This window comes from Drosophila serrata, unplaced genomic scaffold, assembly GCF_035046125.1.
Source record: "Drosophila serrata isolate PLE 108 unplaced genomic scaffold, ASM3504612v1 contig_190, whole genome shotgun sequence".
Lineage (NCBI taxonomy): Eukaryota > Metazoa > Arthropoda > Insecta > Diptera > Drosophilidae > Drosophila > Drosophila serrata.
In genome coordinates this window covers 1,010,671-1,022,326 of record NW_028257088.1, presented here as the reverse complement: position 1 = coordinate 1,022,326, position 11,656 = coordinate 1,010,671, and the positions used below count along the sequence as shown (strand labels likewise).

Genomic DNA, 11,656 nt, shown 5'->3' with positions numbered 1-11,656 from the left:
TTTTGTGAGAGAAAAAAGAAGCAGAGAAGCTGTCATAAAATATGCGGAACAATTAACTAAAATAAGTATAGGTAAAAATATATATATATGTATATGGGTTTCATAAGATTTGTTACAACAAAAGAGGAAGAAATATGACTAGAATATATTTCTATATCATTGTTTTTTGGGTCAAATAGAGCGAAATATTGAACTTACTAAATGTTTTTATAATATTTATTTAGGGTAGTTAATTTTTTTAATGTATATACAATTTATTATTATTTGTTAAAAACCTAATTTTTGACTTGAAAAATATAATAACAAATTTAGCGAAGATAATAAACCTAAAGCAAGATCATAATTATATATTTAACAACGAAAAACGGAAGTGTGCCATAAACTTTATGAGCTAAGCACTTGAATAATTATTTAGCACATTACTTTGCATATAAAAAAATATACTAAGCACTGCTATTATTACAGTATAATTTTAAACAAGAAACCCAAATATAAATCCAGAAATCTTTTTAAAAATATACTAAAGACAAATAGAAATGTCGAAATGCTGTCACAAAATGTGTGACCAATTAATTGTCACTAAAATGCATATATTGCCATAAATAAAACGTATTTAGACATAAGTGTAATCAAACATCAAAGTGTTCATTTATGCGATGAATAGAAAAAAATAAAAACAATTTAAACAAATGCAAAATACTCTCTGAAAGAGAGAAAGTGTCAAAATTAGAATTCTCCTGAAATGCAAAGCAGACATCAAAGTGTTAATTAGGTTTATTGTTTTGTTAAAGTAATAAAATGCACATAATTTATTGAAAATTAGTATCCATCATTTTATAATTAAATATGTGATCTATCAAATAATTATTAAGGACATTTTAACAAGTTTACTTCTATTCAAGAACTAAGTTTCTATATAATTTTTACATTCATATTTCAATAAATAAGTAAACTTTGTAGACACTAAAATTCCAATATTCTAAAGCCAAGTAGTAAATCAGGGATTTTGTTTTAAAAAAATCAACAAATCTGGGGATTATGATTAACAAGAAACAAAGCACAACAAAGGAAACAATCCACAACAATATTTAAACAATCATGAATTTTTGTATAAAAAGAAGTTCAGGGATTTGACGCCATAAATAAATAAAAAAAAATGTTTATTTCGAATAAATTAAAAACAAACTGAACACTATTTGACATATTCGCCAACATGGACTTTTAGCAGTTGCCGTCCAAAAGGCATTTTTCTGGGCGATCATCAATTCACTTGTTTGTGGCACCTGCTATCAAGATGTTTAGCTAAAATTGTCCAATTTCCCCCCCTTTCCTTTCCTCTCATTTTCATTCCCTTCCCTTCCGATGCGAAATGCCAGAAATGCCGCACGTAGGATATATCTCACATGAGACCCATACCGTATTCCTAATGCCATACTATAACCCTAGGCATAATATAGTTATAGGCGAAAAAATGGGTTTATAGATTTATTTTCAGTGGAATTTCATTCTTAAATTTTTCCTTTTATCTCTTTATTAAATATGTGTACTAACTGCATTTATTTAATAATAAAATTACTTCTTTTTGGATTACTTTTAAGATTCAAGGATTAAAAATATTGATCCTTCCAGCTGCATATGAATTTGTTTATTGATTTTCAATGCCCAACATTATTTTTACTTGAAAAGTTTAGAAAAAGTATTTTTGAAGAGCTATAAAATATTAGATATATTATATTATATATTATTGATTTTCAAACTCCAACATTATTTTTACTTGAAACGTTTCAAGGAAATATATATAAAGAGCTAGAAAATATTACAAATATTTATTATTAAATAAATATTATTATGGTTATTGATTTTCAATGCCCAGAATTATTTTTATTTAGAAAGTTTAAAGAAAATATATTTAAAGAGCTAAAAAGCATTATAAATAAACCCTAAAGGCTTCTCTAAAATATTTTTTATTTGCTAGAACTATTTAATTGACCTAGACTGTGCTGCTCCGTGCCACACTTATACCCCTGGCCACGTTCCTAGGACTCGAACTCATAGAGCGTGTACATGCGATGCTAATGGTGACGCTTTTCGGTTCCGCAAAGTACATTTATAGATCGGCGGGCAAAACAAGAGGGGAGAGCAGGGGGAGGAGGAGGAAAGCGCCAAACAACTAGAAATAGAACTGCAACATGCTTTTCTCTTCTAGTTTTCTTTTTTTGTAGATTATTTTCCGCTGCCTCAGTACTTAATCTTTGCGATTTATAGCATTCGAATGAGAGGCGAGACGAGTGAATTTTTATATATTTTAGTGCGATATATTTTTGCGACTGCATTCCTGTCGGTCTCATTTGGGTGTAAAAGTGTCAGGCTTCGAGCACAGAACACTTGCACACTTGGAAAAACATCATAAACAATATGCGATTTAACGAGATTTTAAATGTCTTTAATATCCATGTTCTCTTTCCGAAAACTAAATACGTAAAGAAATGCAGATTTCTTAGATTGAAAGGGAAATTTAAAAAGAAATGGAAGTTGAAAAAATTGAGGATTGTATTTGATATACAAAATAAACCACGTAGAAACCTCTATAATATTTACTTAATATAACAATTCAATAAAATATTTGACTAATTAAACAATATAAATTTTTGTATAAGTTCCCTTTAATATTTTTGAAATATGTAAGGAATATTTCTTAGATTATATATTTAAAAATATATCCTACAAATATTTAATGAATTTGAAATACTGTCTATAATTTCTTGGCATATTTCTTAAGGTCTCTACAATTGTTAAATACTTATAGGGAATTCCCTTATTCGATCAAAGCAACTTTGTTATATCTTCTTGTTATTTTTGGCTCGTTCCGTTGGCAATGTTTCCTTTAGTTTTTCTTGTTTTTTTTTTTTTTATTTTGTTTTTACCCCTCGACTTTTGTGTGTTTGGCAAAGTCGCAATAAATTGATTTCTAATGCAGTCTGGCCAGTTGTCTGTCCATCTGCTATATAGAAGCGATTTCGGCTTGATCTGTCTTTCGCATTATTTCCGCTTTTCAACAGCAAGTGAAAGTCTTTTGTTTGTGTAACAAAACAAAAAAACAAAAAGAAATATTGCACAATTTCGTAAATTAAATGTTGAAATAAAATGAATCATTCGAGTATATATTTAAAAATAAAAATGAAGAGCATTTTTATTGCATTTCCAGCGAACAAGAAATTTTAATATTTCCTTGTATATACATATATTTATATACACCTGAATTTAAGCCAGAAAATATAATAATAATTTGACACAATTACAAAAATGCTCTGAAATTCCAGAAAATGTATGTCGTAGAGTGAGAATTTACCAAGAATAATTATTAAAGCTTTGACCTTTGGCATTTATTTTTATTTTTCGTGGAAATAATATTGAGATCTATAAGTTCTTGAGTTTCCCAGCAAACTTAAATATATTAATAATTTGTACCAGATTTTCCTTTGGCTAATAGGAAATTTTAACTTCCAATTATTTACAACGATAGTTCCTTTATTTCCCTTTATTTAATATCCCTTATTTCCACCGACCGTTACATTTTCCGAGGCTCACGGGAAAAGCCCAAAAAACCTGAGGTGCTAATAATTGCTAAAAGAATTGTTTAAGCTTTTCGTGGAAAGCTATTTTTCTACCTCTGACACAGATGGTGCCACCTGGCAAAAGCTCAAGCCAATAATAAAATCGCAACAGGATTCAATATATAATAATATATAATAAAAAATACTAAAATAAGGGTTAAGTAATAGCACTGAGATACAAAGAATAATAATATCTAAACCAGTTTATAAGCTTTGTTAACATGTATATATTACAGTAATGACTTTGAAAAAGAATGTGTTTTATTATTTGAAAAATTAAAGTAAGTTAGTGCAGTGAATTTTATTATTTTTAAAAGAAAATAAAATAGCAATCCTATGATTAAATATATTAAATATTGAATTAAATCATATTCCAATGAGTTTATCATTTTTAATATAAAATGTAATAGTAATCCAATGATTTTATTATTTTAAATGCTGAATTAAAGGGAAGTAAATCGAGTTTAAATTATTGTTACAGTGCCATTACTTAACCACTTAATTAAAAATCAATTAAATATATCTAAAACCGAATGCAAATGAACTCACCTTCACACTTGAGACCCTGAATAAAAAATCCTCCCATTAGAGAGCCGCAATGGTCACAGAAAGTCGGCGACATAAACGTATGGGGCTTGAAACGGTGCGGCATATCGATCTTGAAGCGTTCACGAAGTAACTAAATAATAAATAGTCTCAATTAATAAATAATAATTGAAATAAAACACTAGCAAACTCCTTCTTAACCCACAATTGTACTGGCCGAGGTGAAAACGGAACCGGAACACTTGCCCAATAGCTTTTCATGGCATTTCTTGTGCACCACCGTTTGGCAAACTATAAAAAATATTACCAAATTAAATAGATATATTATTAAAGAGAAGATATAACTTACTTATGCACTGATAACCCTGCTTGCCAAAGCCCCAAAGGAACAGATTACAGAAGGCACAAAAGGTGGGCTGACGAAAGAACTTGGCCACAAAGCGATGGCCATTGATGTCGTGGGTTCTAAAAGGGGAATTAAATTATATTATTAGTACAAAAATACCTAAAAACATTGCTAAAATAAAATGTAAACCCACTTCTGATGCTTAATGGCTCCTCGGCGATTGGTGATGCTCCTGGGTCGCGTTCGTCTGTCCACATAGACTCCGCCACCGGTGACTCCACCACCATTCCCACCTCTGTCACCAGTGCCTCCTGCACTACTCTCTCGATCTCGATCCCGATCTCTATCTCGATCTCGATCCCTGTCCCTATGATAAGCCTCCTCCTTGGAGTGTTGCCTCGGTAGCTCAAAGGAATGCTGCTTGCCATAGTGATCCCTATCCCGATCTCTATCTCTTCTGGCTCCTCCAGAGGCACTGCTGCCACTCAGGGCACTGCCAGCGCCACTGCTGCTGGTGGAGCTGGGCTTGTAGCGTGTCTGTAAAACAGAAAAATGATTAGAATTTGATATCATAAATAAATATATACCTAATATTGAATATAAATTGAACTGTACAAGTTTTGGTAATTCCAAATACCACAAAACTTTCCACCACGTGTGTGGATTAAACAAACCTGATATAAAAGGTAAATAGAAAATAGAATACTTTACAAGTATGTAGGTACTTTATTCTCTGTTTATACATTAGTTTTATACCTTTAAATTTGCAAAAACAGAAACCAAATCGAACCGGGCAAAGTAATGGCTTTGATTTGTAAATAATTCGGTTAAGTAGTAATTATTTTGAAACGACTAAACAAATAGTACGCTTTGCTTTTCTCATTGTAAAACTATTTTCTATTGAATGTTGTTTTCTTTTAAATTAAAATAAAAAAAAGAAAGGAAAATAACGTTTGGAGAGCAACATTTTAAATACTCTTGCACATTGCTATTTAATTATAGGATCGAATTGGAAATCAAAGTTTAAAAATTTGTATTCCTTGAATAGGATATTTTTATATGACAATATTCTCTACAAGAAGAAATCATAACTAAGCCAAAAATGCAATAATTTTAATTCGGAAAGCTGCCTTATGTTAGTTTTTGTTGGGTTAATGAATCTGCATACTAAATTGAAGATTTTAACTAATTTAAATTTTTGACAATTTTTTCAATTTCAATTGTGCAAAATATTGATATAAAAATTTTGAAAAAATTCTTAAAAATTTAAATTCTTTCTGAGATGGCTAGATCGATTTGGCTGGTGATGCTGATCAAGAATATATATGATTTATGGGGTCGGAATTGACTCCTTCTCGAGTTACAAGCTTCTGACTAAAATGATAATACCTTAAAAGAGTATAAAAACTATAAGAAAAACTATGGACTATCCTATATCCTATGGCATGTATCATATAGATTATAGAGTATAGAATATAGAGCATAGAGTCTTAAGTATATATTATAAAGCATATTAACCTCATGACTCTGCTGATGGCGTGATGTTGATCCTCCCGAGCTCCTTGGTCGCTGACTGCTTGAGCTGTTGGTCTTCTGCTTGCGCACCTGGGCACGTGTGAACATCATCTTGGAGACTCGCTATATCGATTCCAAGTCCAATTCCAATTCCAAATCCCATCCACATTCGAACTGGTTGATATCCCAGTTTACAATGGAGAGGAATAGAGACTTCTGTTTAGCGTCTTGTGTGTGTTTGTTGTGGCGTGAGTGTAAGTGGCGTGTGTTTCTTCCTTTTTAGATTTGCATTAAATAAACAATTTGCATTCTTCAGTCAGCTGTAGGTTATAGCCGCAGCCATGTTGATGGATATCTGGAATATAACAAAAACAATATAAATATAAATAAAAACAAAAACTTAAGGAAATGTATGCATAAAACCAAAGGAATTTGGCTGATCGAGCTGTCCGTTAAGAGTGCTTTTAAGTATTTCAACTTAGAAATCGGTTGTTAATTGTATTATTGACATTTTAGCTCTTTAATATTTAAATTATATACGTCAAGATGTAGAATTCATTCAATTTATCAACTTTTGCACAAAATAAACAATAAGAAGTTTCAAGTGTGACCAGATTGTAGATCGTACAAAAAGGACACTTTTCAGTGTTGTGTAATGTTACATTTATGGTAAATAGGTGGAGATAGTCATTGGAAGAAATTAATTTAAATAATTTATAGATTTCCAATTATGTGACTTTTACTGATTTGTTGTCATGTTTACTCTTGGCCTTGATATAACATTTTTGGACACCTTGTCCCCAAAGAACCCAAGTCCCCTGTCCGTAGAGAATTGTGTCACTTATGTGAAACGACATTGACAAGTGGGCGGAGAGGTGTTGATGGGAGGGGGCGAAGGCAACTCAAAAACCATTTGTCTCCAGTGATACCCTAACTGATGATCACTCCGAGAATCTATTAATTAGACAGCAAAAAAATATATATTTCTATATTCACAAATATTATTTATAAATACTTGAAGCTGTGTAAAGTGTGACTTCAATTTCTTGTCTGAAATACATTTCATCTGTCATCAGATTTATTGTATGTTCAGTTATTTTTCTGCAAGCCATAAAATTCATTTTTTATGCCTAAAACAAAAAAAATACGTGTGAATGTTTTCCTTGGAAATGTTGGCTTTGGTCAAAACATTTTAATTCAACGGAATTAAGATGATTTCAACATAAGTTGAGTGAATATTGTTTTTTTTTGTTCGGGGGGCTTTTGTTTCAGGGGGAACCTTACATTATTTTGTATTTTGCATTTTGTGTGCAGATTTTCTGTTTTGTTATTTATTGTGATTTTTACAGCTTAACAGCAGCGGGAAAAGCAAAATAGCAAAACAGGAGGCGAATTTGTTGGAGGGAATCCGCGAGCAAAGGCGAAACGTTTAAAAATATGATTTCTGTTTTTCCTCCGACGCGCCACCAAAAATAAGCTCTTGATTCATTTAAAAATTTGTTGTGAATGCCCCCTCGCCCCTCCTCCTGCCCCCCTTCACCATTGGAGTGTTGTTAATGTTATTAAAAATAGAAATTAAGTGGCGAATTGTGCGAGATTGCGTGCCAATTGATTGCCGGATATGATAAAAACAGCAACACAAACAAGATGTGCCAGAGGGGAACCCCTTTTTCCAAAAGCCTGTGCTCTCCTCAGGGTTAAGGTTTTGTGTCTCCACACACACACACACACACATGAAGGTTAATATCATTATAGATATTTGGAGGGGTGGGGGTATAAACCAAGAATTTTAATCCCCTTTAACCTCTTAAGAGGCGTCCATGAGAGTTATTTATGTATATATTTGTGGCGAAAACATGAGCAGTGATTTTTGACACACAACAAGTGGTGGGGTTAAATTATTTAATGGGATATATCAATATAATATATAAAATATATATAAAATTTTATTGATTTTATTAGGTAACATATGTGAATTGTGCTCTAAATAAAAATAGGGTTTTCAAGAGCATGACCCATATTTAATTTATAACTTTTAGGCCTCTAAATTCTTTGCTTTCTATAGAAATAGTTTTTTTTTTTGTATTATTTATATATGAGGTATTCTGCAAGTATAATAAATATAAACAATATAAATATTTTCTCAAACATATACACACATGTTGTAAATAAAACAATAACTTAAACATTTTTGTTATGATCAACTCAAATTAAGTTAAATATTATAAAGTATTTAAAGAGTTCTTCTATTATTCTCTCCTTTGTAAATATTAATTAAATGTTTAAAAACATAAAAATTGTGCTTTAAGTAAAGCCACATATTTCTAAAGCAGTTTTATGATTTAATTCTATATCATTTAACATTTAAAGATTTTTTCTTGTAATGTTAATACATTTTCTGTTTCATTGGGTTGTTAGTAGTTTTGAGCTTCAACTTGTACCAAAATGAATGACTAAAATTTTTTCTGAGATTTCTTAAAATATATGTTTAGTTGTTAAATATTATTCAACAATAATAATATACCTATAAAACGTAGCTTTCTGTATAATTTTAATGGGAAGTGTTGATTAACTAATTGTCAATCAATAAATCACTTTCAAAGTGCTTTAAATATTGAAGAACAATGCCTCTAAATAAATCTTCAGTTGAAAGATCTCACTTACAGGTAATTTTTTGATGGAACTTTTCATTTAGTTCTATGATCACTCACATTCCTGAGGCAATTAATTTAATTTTGATGGAATCGTAATTCGAAATACACGAAAAACACTCACACTTTGATTTTGGTTATTAAACTGATTTCACACCGGAAATTAATTTCGGAATTTGGCAGAGTTTTCCATAGATTTTCACATTGATTTTGTTGACGGATCCAGGAGTTTTTTTTTTTTTTTTTTGTACTATTTAGTTTTATTTTATAAAGATATATCCAACTGATCCGGAGATTTTAACCCCTGGCACGTGTTTGGGGCTAAAACGGAACGAACGCGTACGAAATGAATGCAAGGTGAATTGGTAAATAAGAAACAATTAATGGTGGAAAAAAGGGGGAAATAAAAGGAAGGAAAGACTTTGGATTCTGGACTATGGGAGCTACTATAAACACATTCCAAACACACACATACACACACAATAATAAATATTTCTTAGTGAAATGCTTTTGTTTTAATGCCCCGAAAAACACAGCGCAAATTGACTGTATAATTGTGCGGTTGCCAGAGGCGTTTTTCGTTATTTTCCTTTACTTTCCTGTGCCCCTTTTCCATATATCTACAAGCATATATTTGTAAATATATATATATATATATATATTCCTATGTGTATATAGTTCTTTATGACGTCATGGCATGGGGAAAAGGAAAACCACACAGGTGCACACACAGGTGTTGTCTCGCATTTTCTTTCCGTGCACTTTTTGGTCAGAATTGCTTACACTTTTGCTTTCACTATATATACATAGAGTGTTCACATACAAAAAAATATATAAATAAATAATAATAATAAGAGAGTGAGAGAGAGAGAGTGAGAGGGAAGGGAAATTTCCCTTTAGCACGCACTTGTACCTCGCTGCATCACGCATACGCCACGTTGCACATTCTTTAATTCCAATTCCGATTCCGATTCCGATTTGTTGTGTGTTTCGCGACAAACAAAAACAGCTCTCTATATAATATGGTATATATAACTTTTGTATATTGATATATATATATATATATATATATATATATATAAATATCAACGAAATTCTCAACAAAGCAAAACAAGAAACACCACCCAACGTGGAACAATAGCAGCAGAAGGTAATAATAAATAGCTTCGGTCGGTGTATGAAAAATTCTTCCGCTCCGCTTTTCCGCCGCGTTTGCACGGGAACACTCAGCATCCGTATCTGAAAGTGATATACCCAGCACTATATCTGTATTCGAGAGATCCGGAGATTTCGAGGAACAGCGTCGGAGAGAGTCGTTTTTCGATCTGTATAGATACGGCTTTTCTGTATATGCCAAGATCGTGTGCACTCCACACATCCCCCACATCAATTTTCCCCAAGTTTTTCCGCCACATGGAGGCAAGAGAGAGAGTGAGAGAGAAAGCCAGAATAGTGCTGCCCAAAAGGAATATAAATATGGACAAAATAGACATGAATTTCAGATACAGTTTACAATAAATATTCTCAAGAAGATTTTACTAGGCCAAGGTTATTAATAATTATGTTTATTTATTTTATTATTTTTATAAATTTATAAAGAGTGATATTTATTATGAATTCTGATATTCAAATTCTTAAAAACTAAAGAGAATCCATGAATGTAAATAGAAGATTTTTCCGCTAAAGGGCTTAAAAAATTTCCCCAAAAAATAGCTTATTTTAAAGCACTGAAAATGAGAGAGAGAAAGATCACACTTGAAAGCTTCACTGTAATGGGGAGTATTATGGTACTGAGTACTTATATTGTTTGTTTATATTGTTTATATATTAGTATTAAAGTCTTAACTAAATTTTAGAGTCAGCATTACAGAAATGACTTTTCCTTCAGAATTAATCAGGGAAAAATATTTATTTTACAAGGATTTAAACCTGGTAATTCGAAAAACTATTGAAATATATCTTTAAAAATTTAATATATATATATTTTTTATATATTAAAAAGGTATATTAATTTAAAGAACATCATTTATTCGATCTTTTTATATATTTTTGTTAGGAAAAGCTGCCAAAGCTTTCGTCTTTTGGAATAGGCACGCGCCCTCGCATTTTCCTCCCAAAAAACTCTGTGTGTATGTGTGTGTTTGTTTATTTATGTATTTTTGTTAATTTTAACTTGGAGAAACAAAAAAGAGAAAGAGATAGAGAGAAAGAGGAGACAGAGAGAGAGCCTCAGAATCCATTCACACTTTGCTAGAAATTCTCACAGTCCAGAAAGTGATCACTTTTACAAAAGTGTTTTTAATTATTTGCCCTCAAATCGAGTAGATTAGCTAAGTTAGTTAGTTGGTTTAATTAAAGTTGTGAAAGCGGGATGTATATAAATGTAATAAGTAAATTATATTACTACTTTTACTTAAAACAAGGTATTTTTGTATATAAAAGAAGGCCTTTGCGGTTTGTTGTAATATATTTTATTTTAAGGTCTAATCAAGACTTTAATGTAATAAAATATAATACAATATTATACAATATTAATATTATATTAATAAATTAAAATACAATATTAAGTTTTTTTTTTATATATTCCTAATATTAAATATTAGAGTATTTTTTTAATATATTCTTGACCCCGCTAATCCTTTTTACACTTCGAAAAAAAAAATAATAAAATAAAAAGGAACCTGCAATTTGAAAGCCTCCACTTCACAGTGTCTGGACACCGCCGGATATTGCCCCGGATGCACTCCACTCCGCCGGACCTTTGGACGGGACATTCTCCGGAGGGCAGTGGTCCGGAGAGTCCTTGGTCCGTTCTGACTTTTGCCCTTGCCCCTTTTTGGTCAAACACCGAACAATGATTGAGTTTCGAGTCAAGGCCAACCGTCGAGCTGGGAAAACTTTATCGTTTAACTTTTGGTCGGAAAAGCAACGGACTGGGAACGGGGGGGGAGGTTTGGGAAATGGGAAATGGGAGGTCAACAGCT

General features: G+C 31.4%; 1 protein-coding gene across 1 annotated transcript; it reads right to left on the bottom strand.

The window, feature by feature from the left end:
- Nucleotides 1-4,137: 4,137 nt before the first annotated feature.
- On the bottom strand, nt 4,138-9,936 carry LOC147644303 (putative protein kinase C delta type homolog). The gene is made up of 8 exons (XM_086829364.1): nt 9,580-9,936; nt 8,797-8,993; nt 8,686-8,736; nt 6,025-6,376; nt 4,700-5,043; nt 4,510-4,625; nt 4,366-4,451; nt 4,138-4,293 (listed from the first exon to the last, which is right to left on the bottom strand). Exons 4-8 carry the CDS (start codon nt 6,130-6,132, stop codon nt 4,138-4,140), a joined length of 810 nt encoding a protein of 269 aa, XP_086685490.1. The 5' UTR covers nt 6,133-6,376; nt 8,686-8,736; nt 8,797-8,993; nt 9,580-9,936.
- Between the last annotated feature and the right edge of the window lie 1,720 nt (nt 9,937-11,656).